Source organism: Brachyhypopomus gauderio, unplaced genomic scaffold (genome assembly GCF_052324685.1).
Source record: "Brachyhypopomus gauderio isolate BG-103 unplaced genomic scaffold, BGAUD_0.2 sc40, whole genome shotgun sequence".
Taxonomy (NCBI): Eukaryota; Metazoa; Chordata; class Actinopteri; order Gymnotiformes; family Hypopomidae; genus Brachyhypopomus; species Brachyhypopomus gauderio.
Window position 1 is genome coordinate 960,167 of NW_027506868.1, and position 17,025 is coordinate 977,191.

Here is a 17,025-nt window from a genome sequence, read left to right on the forward strand (position 1 = left end):
AGTTCCAGACATACAGATTATATGGATGCACAATAAGATCATGATGGACATGACTGAAGAGGCTATGCTGGTCGATGGGAAACTTAAATATAAGAAACTTCCAGATGGAAGTACAAACACAAATAGTGTAGTGTTATTTGCACTTTATCTAGGAAGGAGTTCGCTTATCACAGTAGCACTTCCACCCTTCGTTACCACCTCAATGCAAAACATGTTGGTGCTAACGCGTAGGTCAGTAATGATAACTTAGCTGCTAAATGTATTCCTAGTACGAGCAAACAGTGTCGCCAGTCAACACTCGACCATATGTCGGGGTTCAAATTAAGAAACAAAATGTCAAAGTCCACGTCAGACAAATTGACCAATTCAGTGGCGAGATGGATTGCTGTGGACTGTAGACGCTCTCTGTGGTCGAAGACGCGGCAAGTTTAAACGCCTCCGCCGTTCGCGGAGGTTCGCGCAAGGTGGGCGGAGTCGCACGCTACGGTCACTAGTGAAAGTATAATCCAGGCTTTACAAGAAGTGCTGCAAATTGCGTCAGCTGATGCGAGTTACGAACTGCCGTCCAGAAAGACAATGTCGAAGAAAATCCAGCAGCTGTATGATGAGGAAAGTGAAGTAAAACAGGTTATTTTGAAGAGCGCCACAAATGTGGCTCTGACTGGGGATCACTGGACCTCTGTTAGCAACAAGAATGATCTTGGTGTGACAGCTCATAATGTGGCTCTGACTGGGGATCACTGGACCTCTGTTAGCTACAAGAATAATCTTGGTGTGACAGCTCACAGCCCCCCCCCCACTCAACAACTTACGTTTGCCACCCCGCCCCGCAACGGACCTCAGGTCAGAGGTATCTGCCAAAATTGGACCGCGGACAAATTTAGTTGAGTACGCCTGTTATAGATGATGAATCGAAGATCCTGTCATTTGCTTTGAGCATGTAGAAGACCACTTCTAGGCACTATGGAGATGCCTGTGGCAGAGGCCTGGGAAATTAAAGAAAGTCTACCATCTAAAATGGTATTAAAAACATCTTATGATTTACTTCAGTTCTTCTTATTCTTCCAGTATCCCGAGCAAAGCTCCCAAAATTAAAGATTTTTGGTCAGAATTTCTAGTGTTCTGAAAACTGTTTGCTTTGTTTTCTGCACTCTATTGGTCTGTGTAGTAGACTGGTGGAAAAATAAGCAAGATGTTGAAGTTTATGCTTATGTTCATTGATCCATTCATCATTCAAACTTAAATTAATTTTTTTAATCGCGTCCCACCCCAAATATATATATATATATATATATATATATATATATATATATATATATATATATATATATATATATATATATATATATAATTATTATTATTAAGGCTGGGTATCGATTCATATTCCAAGAATCGATCCAATTCCGATTCTGAAGATTGAGAAACGATTTTTTTCGATTTAATCAGATTTAATCGATTCGATCCGATTCGATCCAATTCGGGGTTTAGTGTTATTAAAAATGTATTTGAGCTGTTTCCTGACTGTGTGCAGAAGCAACATGTTAAAACTAGTATTATATCAATATTAATCAGCAAATAGTTACTGGTAGTTGGTAGTTACTGATGGCGGGAAGACTGGTGAAAAGGGTCATCATAAATCTACCTTCAAGAAAGGTAATCCAGGACAATAAACAGAGGACATCTTTGAGGTGTCTATATCTGCAACAGTGGGCTCCTACTGGGACACTAACCAGTGCATTATTATTATGATTGAAATAATTAAGAATTCACCCAAAAGCTGTTGCTACCAAATGCATTTTTATTTTAAAAGTCCTCACACTTAATAAACTGAAAGTATAAAATGTAAACGTGTATTTTTCTTTAAAGTGAGAATATAAGAACAGAACTCTCACGTTACGGTCCCCGACCCCTCCGTTTTGGGCGTGTTAACGTCGTCTGCGTCTTTGGGCGTGTTAACGTCGGTGTATCTCCGTGGGTGCGGGTGCGTCTTGTGATAGTTCTCACCTGTGGCTCGTCTCGTCATCACGTGGGGTTGATGTGGTTTGTCTATTTAATTTGCGCTCGCGCAGCGTCCTGTGCTCGTCGTTGTTTGAGTCACACATGTTCTATGTAAACGTGTTTTATGTGCGCTGTCTGTGCTTCGGTAAATGTAATAAACGTAACGATTTGGAAAGTGCAAAGGATTCTGTCTCGTCCATCGCCTTGCGCTCAATGTTACAAGAACATTTTAAACTTTTTTTAAACTGTAAAAACACTGGGTAAACGGTCAGTGACACGGACTGTAAATAGTCACTGACACTGGATAAACTGTCCTTCTGTTTTTAGATTTCCGATTTGACTATCGTCGTTACCGGCACTGTCCGACGCCAAGTCATTATACAGTTAGTTAGACCGAGCACGCCTGCGTGAATTCAGTGACGAGGCGGGGGTAAAAGTTCACTAAAAAATCGATCTTTGGACGTACGAATCGATAATCAGATCATCATGCGAATCGATTCTGAATCGGAAAATTGATTTTTTCAACACAGGCCTAATTATTATCATATTGACTTAATAAGCAAACAGAGCACTTCTGAAATCGGCAATTTCAATGACACAGTGGCCAGCAATTTCCGCCCAGAAACATCATAGGGGCCAAAATGTGTTTCAATCATACGAACATTCTTCATTCATGTTGTGACGTCATTCATGTTATTCATTTATTGCTAAGCGGGATGAGAAGCAGGATCTAGTGCTATCGATGCCGGGGACAAGGCAGAAGAGCGTACATTTACCAGATCGTACATTTCCCAGTGGATTTAATTGGGTTAGTAATGGTTTCAATCTTTTTCATATTTTGAGGTAAAACAAAGTTACTGCTGTTCGCTACAGCTTGCGTTGAACACTGTTAGAGCTAGCCACAGGCTCTTGTGAAAAATAGGTAGACAGATAGGCCTATTAAGTTCGCGTCAACCCTGTGTAGTTAATGGTGGCATATAATAAGAAACAAGATTTTTTTTTGTGTCTCTGTAGTTCTAACTGTTGAATCCAGGGACATGTGAGGATGACATTCGCGCCAAGGCTGAAAAGGATGAAGATGAAGTTGTAAACTCTTGTCATTTGATAGCCTACCCTGTGCTTTAGCCCATGTTAGGAGCCTTTTGTGACAAAGTACAAACACGTGAAACCTGGTATTTTTTACACTCATTTTCGCCGCTTCTTTTCTTCTTCTTCTACTTTCGGCAATTCCCGTTTAGGGGTCACCACAGCGGATCAAACTCCTCCATCTGGCCCTGTCCTGAGTGTCCTCCACTGACACACCAGCCACTCATATACTCTACCACTGCATCCATAAACCTCCTCATAGGTCTACCTCTCCTCCTCTTGCCTGGAAGTTCCATCCTCAACACCCTCCTACCAATATACCTCTCCTCCCTCCTCTGTACATGTCCAAACCATCTCAATCTCGCTTCTCTAACTTTATCTCCAAAACATGCTACATGTGCTGATCCTCTAATAAACTAATTTCTGATCCTATCCTTCCTTGTCACTCCAAAGGAGAATCTCAACATCTTCATCTCAGACACCTCCATCTCCCTCACCTGTCTCTTTGTCAGTGCCACTGTCTCCAGTCCATACAACATAGCAGGTCTCACTACTGTCCTATAGATCTTTCCTTTCATTCTAGCCGACACCCTTCTATCACAGATCACTCCAAACACTTTATGCCATCCACACCACCCTGCCTGCACTCTCTTCTTTACCTCTCTTTCACTTCCTCCATTACTCTGTACCCTCGACCCTAAGTAGGTAAACTCGTCAACCTTCACCAAATCAACTCCTTGTAACTGGACCTGTCCACCGTCTGCCCTCTCATTCACACACATGTATTATGTTTTACTCCTGCTCACTTTCATTCCCCTGCTCTCCAAAGCATATCTCCATCTTTCCAAGCTCACCTCCACCTGCTCCCTACTCTCACTACAGATCACAATGTCATCAGCAAACATCATAGTCCAAGGGGACTCCTGCCTAACCTCGTTCGTCAGTCTGTCCATGACAATTGTGAACAGAAAGGGACTCAGGGCTGATCCCTGATGTAGTCCAACCCCCACTTTAAACCCATCTGTCATTCCTACCGCACATCTCACTGCTGTCACACAGTTCGCATACATATCCTGCACTACCCTCACATACTTTTCTGCTACTCCTGACTTCTCATACAATACCACAGCTCCTGTCTCGGTACTCTATCATAAGCTTTCTCTAAGTCAACAAACACACAATGTAACTCCTTCTGTCCTTCCCTATACTTCTCCATTAACACTCTCAAAGCAAACATAGCATCTGTGGTGCACTTAGCTGGCATGAAACCATAGGCCTACTGCTGCTCACAGATCTCTACCTCTCCTCTAAGCCTACTCTTTCCCAGATTTTCAGGCTGTGACTGATCAACTTTATTCCCCCGTAATTACTACAGCTCTGAACGTCACCCTTATTCTTGAAAATCGGCACAATTATGCTTCGTCTCCACTCCTCAGGCATCTTTTGACCTTCCAAGATTCTGTTAAATAACCCAGTCAAAAACTCCACTGCTGTCTCTCCCAAACAATTCCATGCCTCCACTGGAATATCATCCGGTGATATTATTATTATTTTTGCTGCTGATGTTATTTATTGGTTCATTAAGACGTAATGGTTTTGACTGAGCCATCTGGAATGGCGAAAGCGGGCTTCTCACGTTTACGCATCTGGCTCCATCCATTGACAAGACAGGTCAATTTTTTCCAGCGCGACACTATCATGAGAGAAGTTAACAGGGAAGAGCGTGTCACAAAAGGCTTGCCATGTGAAAGCTACTAAGCTGTTGCTGTTATGTTGCTATTATTTTTAGTTGCTGCTGTAGCTTCTGTCACCGTTTTGCTACATTCACAAACATAGTAGCCTGCTAGTTACTCGCTTCTCCTGGAACGTTCGCCAGCGTCCCCGCAGGTCTAAAGTGAGAAGTAAACTAATCCGCACTCTGCATTCCAATGGCCACTTTTCAGTATTGCTTTAATTTTGGTAAATTTACTATTATGGCCGTACTGTCGCAGTACCCCAGTGGCATTACCTGTTGCCGTACACTAGCGCACCCCTGTCTTCTCACCTTTGACCCATTTTCATGCTTGCTCTATGGTGAGAGAACTGACAAAATGCAAAAGTGACCAAAACATCAGCCAGAAAGGATGAGAACAGAGAAAACGTCTGTGGTCACCACCTGCAGAACCACTCCTATATAGGGGGTGTCTTGCTAATTGCCTCTCACTTCTACCTGTTGTCTGTTCCATTTGCACAATAGCAGGTGAAATTGATTCACAATCAGTGTTGCTTCCTAACCGAACAGTTTGGTTTCACAAAACCTGTAGGAACTTAGGGCGTATTTTGCAAAGTTTGGGTACCTGGCAGTCAACAAATCTCTCTTTTAGGTCCAGAGCTAAAATGTTTTAGAAGCCCTGGAAACTGTCATAACAATCAACCCTTACATGTTAGTGGCTGTGTCACATCTAGCTGTGCCCCCACTTGTCAAGACTGTTTTGTTTATGTAGCCATGTGCTATCTGTCAGTTTCAGTCCCTCCTTGTGTTTTGTAACCTGGCTCCTCATTATTGTAATCAGGTGTTCCTTGTTTAGACTCATGCATAGACTCGGGCAGCATGGTGGCTTGGTGGTTAGCACGTTTGCCTCTCAGCACTGGGGTCTTGGGTTCAAGTCCCTATCTGAGTGGAGTTTCCATTTTCTCCCCGTGTCTGCGTGGGTTTCCTCCGGGATCTCCGGTTTCCTCCCACAGTCCAAAAACATGGAGGTTAGGTAAATTGGCAGTCCCAGACAAATTCTCCCTGAGTCTGTGTCTCTCCCTGAGTCTGTGTCTGTGTCTCTCTCTGTTAAATAAAAACAAGTTGTTGTCTGAGTGTGTGTGCATGAATGTGTGTGTGCTTGTGTGCCCAGTGGTGGATGGTGCTCTGCCACTAGGGTCTGTCCTCTCTCCCCTTCCTGCACCCCATTCATTCCCCCAGGGGGCTGTGGATGCCGGTAGAGAGTACGCTGTGCGCAATTGGCTGCCGCTTCTCGCCGGTGTGTGATTGGTTGTCTGTAACGTAGCTGTGTTAACAATTGTAAAGCGCCTTGGGTATCTAGATAAGGCGCTATATAAATTCATTCATTCATTCATTCATTGAAACCCAGTGTTTCATCTTTTGTTCTGCTGATTTTTACCTACAGCCTGTTTATTCAGTGTTTGTCAGTATATGCTAAGGTTGTCTGTTTGAGTGTGTGTGTGTGTGTGTGTGTGTGTGTGTGTGTGTGTGTGTGTGTGTGTGTCATGTCTTCTAGATCTGTACATTTTGGTTATATTTCTTCATCTGACTCCCTCACAGATGTGGCCCTGGCCTGCCTACACGACCCTGAGTTTGGCCCTTTAATCTGGCTCTGGATCTGCCTCCCATTCACGTCTGGAGTCTCAGGCTGTATTACTACATTTAGAACATTACATTACAACATCTAGAACAATTGTAAAACAAACGACCCTCAGGTGAGACGGATCACGGGCTCCGCCCACCTGAGGGACGCACACGACGTCACAAAACAACAACAACAACAGCCGCTGTGGACGGAGGCGACCGGTAGAGGGCCGCCTCACCGTGACATTAAATTTGAAATATAATATCATGGTAACCTACATTTGTTTCATACTGTGATCTAAAAGTTATCTAATATATTTAAAATGTAAATAGTAAAATTTACAAATATCTTGAAATGTCACTATTTTTCACACTTTTTCACACACTATTTTAAGACGACCTTTCTGTCCATTGTCATATGTCATGTTTAAATTATTTGATATTTCTAAAACTGACCTTGTCACACACCCATGATACAATCATGATTTTGTTTATTATTGTTTATTTTGTTTTTTGTTTGGTTGGTTTGCTTGTTTATATGTTAGTGATGGTTTCTTTTTCATTTTGTGAAGGTTTTAGAAGTACTAATGTTTTGAAATATTCTAACATGAAACATTCAAACATTCAGTGTTATCACTGAATGTTTTCTTTATTGAATAATAAGATTGCATGATCAGATGATCATATCAGATATGTCAAAATATTAATAATTCATTCATTTAGCTTCAATCTAAAATAGATATAAGACAAATTAAGAAATGTAAATGGTGTGCCTTGTAGAATTCAATGCATTTCAGTGCATTTTCTCAACAAATATATTTTATTAAGGACTGAACAAATAAATGGATTTGGGCAACATATATCTCTTTTGTTACTGACTGATGAATCTCAAAGTCTGCTGTTGTTCTGATAAATCTACTGTTGCATCTTAACACATACAGAGATGACCTGAAACTCTGAGATTGACTGGTGCATAAATGAAATGTTCTTTAGCACAGGGCAGTAGGGGAACGCTGACTCCCCAGTCATGATTTTGAGTGTTAGCCAATCTTAAGAATAGTCCTACAGTGCACCCTCACTATTCCAGCCTTGCAAGTTCAAAACACCACTTTCACTGAAACTTTGCAGCATAGCTTAAACTGGTCCACCAATTACACCTTGTCAAATGTTGCCACATAATTTTCACATCTCCAACGACATGCAGCCTTTGTGTATTGAGGAGGCAGCACACAAGGTAACAATTACACTGGTCAGGATGTTCAGGCGTGGGGAGAGGGAAAGTCAATAGGGGAGGGTGGCCATTATGCCCGCTTAACAAGAGAAGAAGCCAGTTCCAAACATACTCACACAACAGGCAGATACACTGCCTCCCATCCTGGTTTATGGCTTTGAATATGGTCTTTTTCTCTTAAGACAAGACTGATGCATCAATTGTTATGTTGTAACCATGAACAGGTGCCCCACTCTACTAAAACTCTAAACGTGTGGTATTTTAGGCCAATAGGTTATAAGGGCTTAACAAGGTCACATAACAGAGCAGGCAAGCCAGTGAGTCAGGCAATGCAAGATGAAATCATGTGAGGCAGGAAATATATCACCCAAGGCCATAATGAAGATACTGTCTGCCTTCAACCTACTCCATGAGCAATTTATTCTGTAATGCTTCTTTTACTCATCCAATGTGAACGAGTAGGGAATCACATCTGAATCAGGCAGCATTGTATGATGCTCCATCCCCAGGGACCCCCTGCAATAGCTCAGAGTTTATGGGCTTCATTCCTTATTTTATCATCAGAGCTTATTTGTAAAAAACCCACTAATGACCAATATATGTAGCCCATAGGGCCATGAATCATCTGAGCATTTTAACCAAGATGAATAGCCCTGTTCCAATGAAGCTTATGCTTCTTAAACTGCCTCAATGACAACACACCAGATGCTTTTAAATGTGAGCAGAGACAGGCAGAGTATAAATTGAGTGAGGTTGCACAGATGGTGTATATGTGCTCCATGCCTGTGGCAATTACACTTCCAGGCCTACTATCTGATAAACAATGCTGACTAGTCCTTATAGAGCAGCTCCTCCTAACTCAATGAGAGCACTCATCAGATATGATTCCAACTCCTGTATCAGTGCCCTCTTTATCTAGGTACCTGGCTCTCAACTTGCTGGTAACAATAAACAAACACAGTACATTTACATAGTACATTCATAATAGTCTGTTTTATTTAATTCTTTTGTAATTTATTTTTGTAAATTAAAAAATGTTCAAGTCAAAGAGTTGGAAGCAAGGAAAATCTTTGACACGCTTTATTGACATGCAGTTTGATTCACGGAACGCTACCCAGCACCCCTCAGCCAGACGAGTGAGATCTTCATCCCCTGACTATTAACACCTGTAGCACATTATTATAGGACTATATTAAGAACACACGCACCACAACACATTGCGAAGAATTGCCAATCTCACTTAGGGTTATTGTGCCTACCCAGCATTATTCTGTGTATTGCTACTACCGTTACTGTTCCTTCTTGTATTTGTATTCACCTTCAGCTCTGCTCAGAATAATAGGATTTGTGATTAGTGGACCTGTGGTGGCTGTGCAGGCTAATGCCATCACTGAATCTTAAATACAATATCTACTCTGTGCACTTCCACTTCCACTTCATTTTACAAAGTCTATATTTACATATTATATTTGGAGAGGCATAAACTTTCTGCTTTTTGTTACTGTTCCTTTTAATATGCAAAATCAGTTGTGGTTGAAAGGCGAGCTACAGTCACCCACGGGTGCTGCAGAGAGAGACTGACCCACATGAACTGCGGGAAAGCGGCACTACACACCTGCTGTGTCTGGACCTTCACTGCGCTGAGAAGAGCAGAAATGATAGGAGCTCTGAGCTGTGCCACCACAGGGGAACCTTTCACAAACCCACCAGTCTCACTCACAAATCACCAGAAGGCAGAGCAGAAAAGTCCTCCTAGATACGGTTCCTCAGGTCAGCTGAAGAGGCAAGCCCAGGTCTGCAGATATCACTGAGGTGATGAGTAATGATAACGTGATAAGGTTTGACTCTATAACATATTTTCTTGTATTATAGACAGATCTACCCAAAAGATAAACATTATTGAGTGTCAGTGTAAAATGACAGTACCCTAATGACACAAGGTAACTTCAGCTAATATGCAATATACAAATGAGTCTATAGACATCAAAGATATACTGATTGTGACTACATTTGAAATATATCATATTGTGATAATCTCAACTCTACAAGATGATATTTCATCAAAATGTTTATTGCATAATGTGCATACTGTATTATGTCTTAGAAGAGTGAATGACTGGGTGAGTGAGTGAGTGAGTGAGTGAGCACTGCTGCCTTTGTAGCTAACCAGGATTCACAAACAGACTGACATGGGAAACCTCCTGAATAAATGCTAAGAGGAGTGTTCCTACAGAAACTAAATCTAATCATAAAAATCAATGAATCAACTCTTTATTTATTTTTCTCACATTAAATACAAACTTCTGAGGCTCATTTCCGTCTGGCGTTGCTGTTACTCATGCTAGCAGAGTGCATGTAAGAGTTCTGCATGAAGCTTTCTGCTCCTACATAGTAGAGTGAAGAACGTATACCTGGTGGTTGCCATGGCATCAACAAATCAAGGCAAAACACCTGGAGATCCATAGTATCTACACAACTGTATTTGTGAGTGAGTGAGTGAGTGAGTGAGTGTGTGTGTGTGTGTGTGTGTGTGTGTCACTGGCAGGAAGCCACAGACAGTCTCTATGAAGAGGCAAGTTTAGCAAACAGTGAGTGGGAACAGCACTCTGAGCCTGGTGCTCCATTACCACTAATCTGCACACATCACAGAGCAGCGCACAGCCCAGCACACCTGAGTGCTGTTAACACACAGCCCAGCACACCTGAGTCCCGTTAACACACAGTAAAAGAGAACAGCTCCTCTCTCAGGATACACATGACACGTTACACTCACATTACACTCATTTCCTATATATATATATATATATATATATATATATATATATATATATATATATATATATATATATATATATATATATATATATAACATTTTATTTCTTTATTTGTGTGTGTGTGTGTGTGTGTGTGTGTGTGTGTGTGTGTGTGTGTGTGTACAGGCACACAAAAACAACTGGGACTTGTGTGCCTTTGTTTCCTGCTGAGGATGCAGATGGTCTGGTATGGACGTGCAACAGGGGCTGAGAGCATCATCATCATTATCAGTGAGAAGGAAATTACTCTACATAGCTCTCTACTGTTAACCACTAAGAACCACTATATGGTACAATACAAATACAGCTATTTCTATAATACAATAACAAATATCAGTGTTGTTTTTAAATGGGTAATGTCTGGTGAGAAGCATCATTCACATAAAAACTGAACATGTTCTTGGATGGCCTCTGTGCTTATCTGGGAATAATAATACCTTGCTGTGATAAGTTAAAAATAACCTCTTTAAACTCTTCTGATTGTGCATGAACCATTAAAAAATAAATCATATTAGATACAATTTAAAAGATATGCATTGTTCAGAAAGAATAGTTAATGTCAAGCTCACTTCATTTGAAATAGAATGAAGATAGAAAAATGCCTTGTTTTATTAATCTCTTTTATTAATCTCTTACTGTTTATGATTTACAAACACTATATTTGATATAATTCAAGTACAGTGAAGATGAGAGATTAAGTGACATTTTGAATGTTCTGTGTCACTCCTCTTAACTCATTAAGAGTCATTTACCCACCTGGTGAGGTTTTAATTAATTTAATTAACATGTCAAAAGAGGGGGGCCTTACAAGCATCAGTTTGAGATCTTAAGCATCAAGCTCTAAATATAACCTTCTTAAATAATGTATTAGACCTGGAGAGCTGCAGACAGTAATTGAATGGATCTCATCTCATCCTGGTCAGAAAAGTGGAACTTGCTAGTGGTGGCACAGTTAAGTATGCAGAACTTTATCTAAGTCGGCGGCCTAAGTGATTGCCAGTCAGGATCCAGAAACAAGAAGCATTTTTTAATTTCCTCAATTGAATGATAATACTGGAAGAATCAGATGTGCTTTGAGTAATTACACAGAGCCCAATGTAAAACATACAACATATCCCAGTATATGGACAAGGAGTGTGTGAACTTTGACCAGCTATAACACTTTATGCTTTATTTTAAGTCTAATTACTCAAACGCTAGGTAAACAAATGTGCCTACTACTACGGACGCTTGGTCAGTAAAGCTACATAGTTATAAAAGAGTTCACCATTGGTCACCTACTTTAAATCTTCCATTTCAAAAAGTGGCATATCAACAGGTTTGAAACATTTAAAAGCGAGCTGCTTCTGCATTTATATTTAGTGTTCATGAAGTGTGTAAGTACTGCGCTCTGTAAAAGGATGTGTGCTCTTGGTCTGTCAGATGTTTCACTGGAAAATGCTGTAGCCTGTTCCATGTGGATGAATGATGAAATGAATACGCTAAACGCTGGCTGTACCAAGAATGTAGGCTTATATAATCATTGCAATAGTGAAGCATCGTTAGGGATGTCAGGATTCTCATGTCAATGCTCCTTTCTTACCTTGCTGCGGATCTGACCAGATGTCGACACTTTTCTGATCAGTTTTTGTGGCCCTTCTTGCTCTCCCTCGCTATCTGATGACTCGTCTACTGGTGCTGAGCCCCCGACGGCCCCCATAACATGATGATGGATACCCGACGTGCTCGCTGATCCTTTGGGCTCCTGACACTGAAGAGAGGAGCCACAGCACTCCGGGTTAGTCAAACACAGCCGCTCCTTCTGGGACGCGCGAGCTGCACAGCAGATTAAACGCAGCTGCATGAACTCAGTCCAACATGTTAAACGATTACACAGAATACCATCGTGTTCATCCAAAGGGCATTTTCTAAACGTAGTACCTATCAGAGGTATTTAAGCCACGATTTCTGCCTACATGAAGACTGATAGGCAGGTGGATTGAGAACGCATAGATACAATCAGACTTATATGAGAACAGGAAGAAATCTCTGTAGCAAACCCTAGCGGTGGTAAAACACAGATGGAAATGTAACTGATGCGAGGACTGTAACAGATGTCTCTCTGTCCTAGTGAGTATGCTATGTCTGTGTCAAACACAGATGTCTCTCTGTCCTAGTGAGTATGTTGTGTCTGTGTCAAACACAGATGTCTCTCTGTCCTAGTGAGTATGCTGTGTCTGTGCTGTGTCAAACACAATGTCTCTCCGTCCTAGTGAGTATGCTATGTCTGTGTCAAACACAGATGTCTCTCTGTCCTAGTGAGTATGTTGTGTCTGTGTCAAACACAGATGTCTCTCCGTCCTAGTGAGTAAGCTGTGTCTGTGTCAAACACAGATGTCTCTTTGTCGTACGTAGTGAGTACGCTGTGTCTGTGTCAAACATAGATGTCTCTCTGTCCTAGTGAGTATGTTGTGTCTGTGTCAAACACAGATGTCTCTCTGTCCTAGTGAGTATGTTGTGTCTGTGTCAAACACAGATGTCTCTCTGTCCTAGTGAGTATGTTGTGTCTGTGTCAAACACAGATGTCTCTCTGTCCTAGTGAGTACGCTGTGTCTGTGTCAAACACAATGTCTCTCTGTCCTAGTGAGTACGCTGTGTCTGTGTCAAACACAGATGTCTCTCTGTCGTACGTAGTGAGTATGCTGTGTCAGTGTCAAACATAGATGTCTCCCCGTCCTAGTGAGTATGTTGTGTCTGTGTCAAACACAGATGTCTCTCTGTCCTAGTGAGTAAGCTGTGTCTGTGTCAAACACAGATGTCTCTCTGTCCTAGTGAGTACACTGTGTCTGTGTCAAACACAGATGTCTCTCTGTCCTAGTGAGAACGCTGTGTCTGTGTCAAACACAGATGTCACTCTGTCCTAGTGAGAATACTGTGTCTGTGTCAAACACAGATGTTTCTCTGTGCTAGTGAGAATGCTGTGTCTGTGTCAAACACAGCATGCTCTACCAATCACAATTCAACAGCAAGCAATACAACACATTTAGTATTAACCTAGAATTTAACCTTCCAATAAACAAGAGCAAAATAACGAGAAGCTCAAACGGGCGACTTTAATAATAATTTCATAAAACTGGTATTTAGAATGGTGACGTGAATTTCAAAATAACAATGTACGATACAATGTGCTTGTATCACATTGACGGCAAAAGTTATTTCTTAAACACCGTGCATGTCTTGCGAACTTAAAGTGCTCAAAATGTTTTCATAATAATCGTTTTTTTTTCTATTTTCAAAAAGTACTTTTCATTTAAAAAAATCTTGTTTCGGTGTTTAAAGCAGTAGGCCCACTACATGTTTCAGATCACATTATAGAGCAAATTAGAATTTTTTTGTTTTATCTGTTCATTATTTTGTTAAAAGTTTTCACACTTGCTGTGTAAAACTGTTGGTATACACACGGCCAATATTCAATATATTTTTTATTGTTTTACTTTTTTACATTCTGTCGTTTGCAAAATGAATTTATAATTAATTTTAATGCGAGACAGCACTATAATTATGTTTGCAATATTTACATTTAAACAAATACTGACACGTCCTTTACTGCCATGTAGGTACATATTCCTATGTGACAAGTTTGCCACGCTCACAAGGAGCAATGCACATAGTAAATATAACTGGGCTAACCTTGGATATTACAATAGTTATAGAGAGAAACCAGACTGGCCGATCCAAACGTAAATGACCGAGTATTGTGGACCGCGGCACTGAACACTCAAGACCAACTCAGTAAAGCAGGAGAACATGTCAGTAGCTGTGAGGCGCTTCACGCAGCGTGCTGTTGCAGCTCCTCAATAGTTTCTTTCATCAAAGGATGTTTTAAGAGCTACGCTGACACCCATAGATTTGTAGTAGTTTATAAAGAAACACCTTTAATAATGTTCTGTACACGAAAGCTGAAGCTACTCACCAGTTCTTCCCAGGCAGGGCTTCGCGTGTACTGGTAGTCATCTTCCATATTCCTAATGGCTTCTGTCCTGCTGTCGTAGGAGACGTGTGATAAACACGCTTATAATAACGTGAGGCGACCTTGTAATGGTGTAACCGGGCATATGGGTGGATTCTTGAACTGGATATTATTACGTAGTCTATTCTACACTCCGCCACTTATCACCACCTCCTCCTCTTCCTCCTCCTCCTCCTCCTCCTCTTCCTCCTCCTCCCCTGGTCTGAGCCTTTTCGCCACGTGATAAATGTCAAACCGTAAAAGGATTTGAAGCGATCTCCATGTCATTGAAGCCCTACTACATCATTTTCCAATTCTTTGCCAATATTGATTTGTATCGCTTCAAAAGAAAGTAAATGCAATTGTTTTTGACGTGTGTTGTGATGTTCAATCAAATGTGATAAGCATTCAGTTTCCTATGATCTAAGGTATAAATTGATGAGTTAATTATTAGATGTATTTTTTGCAATAAAAATGTTCAGTTACGTTATTTTGAGGCAAGTAAAGAATACATGTTTAATTCCAATTATGTTCATGTACTAAAGCACCTTAAATCAATATGGTATTTTCAGCCCATATCCAGTGTTAATGAAAGTTGAACGTAGGCTAGATTACAGGGAACCTCCCAAATGAAGTTACTGCTCACTAAACTAACCAACTACCACTTTAAACCATGCATCGTTCCCCCAAATGTTTAACAATATTTTAAACCGAGTAAGACGTCTGTTTGCTCTTTAATTGTCTTGATCTTTGTTTTCGTACCTAAGAGAGAACAAGATAATTGCATTAAAGAAAAAAACGATAAGGAAACCTAATAAACACTCGATGAAGGCCTAGCAGTATTTTATTCCATTGCCCGAAATGTCAGTGTAAAGAAAAGTATGACAGTTTAGACTAAACGATTACTATACATCTACCTTATGCAAAGGTTGGCTACCTTTATTCTCTAATTCTATCTTGCCAAAAAATAAAAAACAAACCCACTGAACCTGAGAGTGATTTAATTGCACTGACCACCGTAACAAAATATGGAACTTTGTTTTATATGATCTCATCTCCTTAAAAGATGTTTCGAGGAAACGAACACAATTCAGCCAGGAAACAGGATGAATTCATATGATAAGATTTAGTTAGCCAGTCTCTGGTGGGGAAAACACATAAACAAAAAATAATACTCAATATATTGATACAAAATCTTCGATATATCAAGAAAATGTCGACAGCACGTTTAACATATGGTGCGACTTGGGGTGAACGTCCCCTTGTAAGTAGTCAAGCAGCTATCGATGGTACCAAAGGTCTAATTTGACAGTTTAACACCACATGATCGATATAGCTGTAGAATACTAACCTAATAGTTTATGCCTATTCTGATTTCTCACCAGTGTCTGAGAGATCAGTAAATCGTGTATCAGTCGCCTAGCTAGCGTTTAACGCCATGGGCCAGTTTCGTGGAACCAGACCCAGAAAGTGTCGTGTTCCGCACGGAGGAATAATGTGACGGACAAATTCTGTTCTTCAGCTATTTTGCTCCGATAGACAGCTACTGTCGGTGTTTAGGAAATTACAATGAAATTTGTATTTGCCATTTGACCATAATACAAAATCGGTATGTATTCGCGTATGCTATTTAAAGGTACAGCCGCGGCTGTGGCTGCGAGAAGGATTCGTTATATTTTGGGACCTGTTATTTCAAAGGAAGGTTGGAAATGCAGCGCGCTGGAGGTCAAGCACGTAAACACTTCTTCAGGTACCTTCAACTTCAGAATACATAGTGGAACTATACATCCACTGTACTTTGCTTCTTGTGCTTAGCCTAATTTATGAAGAAATAACAAAACAGTAAAAACACTATTCTAGTTTTACTTCTGTACAAAGTATACAAATACTTTCTAGCCAGGTCACCGCTTTGGAAAAAAAAATCAAATAATAATACTAAAGTAAAAAATACTAAATGTGACTTCATTTCTGCATGCTGCTTCATTTCACCCTTACTTGATTGACAGGTGACACTGTGACAATAGGGGATATCTCGTTCCAGCTCAAGATGCCCAAGAAGCCTGAGCTTGTTCCAGTATATCACAGTATGTGTTACTCTGAATACAATGTGAATTACCATTGGTTAATTCTTCCTCTCAAAACATTTAGAAATCAGTAGTTTTTATAGCTTGAAATATTAACAATACTAAATTAAGATAAAGTAAAGCTAATAAAAATGCTACCTGTAAGAGTTTTAGGGCCTTTCTTGTAAGTCTGTGTTTAATGATACATTACAGGTTTATTACAAGTAGTAAATAAGATTTTAAGAAACAAAAAGGTTAATGGCCAATAACTGAGTTTATTTATAACCACATATGACACAAGTCTGGCAGCCAGTTATGCGAGGTTTGAAGACTGAATCTGACCTGTGTTTACCAGTTTGCAAGCCTCATACAGTACATAGAAATGCATACAGTGCATAGAAAGTGACTCTTTTAGAAAACAGTTTCTTTTAGTGATTAAAGATTTAAAGATTGTCCTAGTATCACATATCATTATTAAGCCTTATAAAATTGTTTGTATAATAACTACTGAA

General features: G+C 40.4%; 2 protein-coding genes across 7 annotated transcripts in view; one reads left to right on the forward strand and one right to left on the reverse strand.

Annotated features, from left to right (window-relative positions):
* The window catches only part of dgkh (diacylglycerol kinase, eta), a 109,530-nt gene extending 94,902 nt beyond the window's left edge, over window positions 1-14,628 (reverse strand). For all 3 annotated transcript variants that reach the window (XM_076985310.1, XM_076985311.1, XM_076985309.1), the window contains exons 1-2: window positions 14,415-14,628; window positions 12,045-12,212 (exon numbers count right to left, since the gene is read on the reverse strand). In XM_076985310.1, the coding sequence (XP_076841425.1) occupies window positions 12,045-12,212; window positions 14,415-14,462 (216 nt within the window). In that variant the 5' untranslated portion in view covers window positions 14,463-14,628. The remainder of the gene's footprint in view (window positions 1-12,044; window positions 12,213-14,414) is intronic.
* A 1,339-nt stretch (window positions 14,629-15,967) lies between these two features.
* The window catches only part of vwa8 (von Willebrand factor A domain containing 8), a 104,126-nt gene continuing 103,068 nt past the window's right edge, over window positions 15,968-17,025 (forward strand). For 3 of the 4 annotated variants that reach the window (XM_076985530.1, XM_076985531.1, XM_076985533.1), the window contains exons 1-2: window positions 15,968-16,200; window positions 16,457-16,534. In XM_076985530.1, the coding sequence (XP_076841645.1) occupies window positions 16,062-16,200; window positions 16,457-16,534 (217 nt within the window). In that variant the 5' untranslated portion in view covers window positions 15,968-16,061. The remainder of the gene's footprint in view (window positions 16,201-16,456; window positions 16,535-17,025) is intronic. The other variant, XM_076985532.1, reaches the window with a different exon arrangement.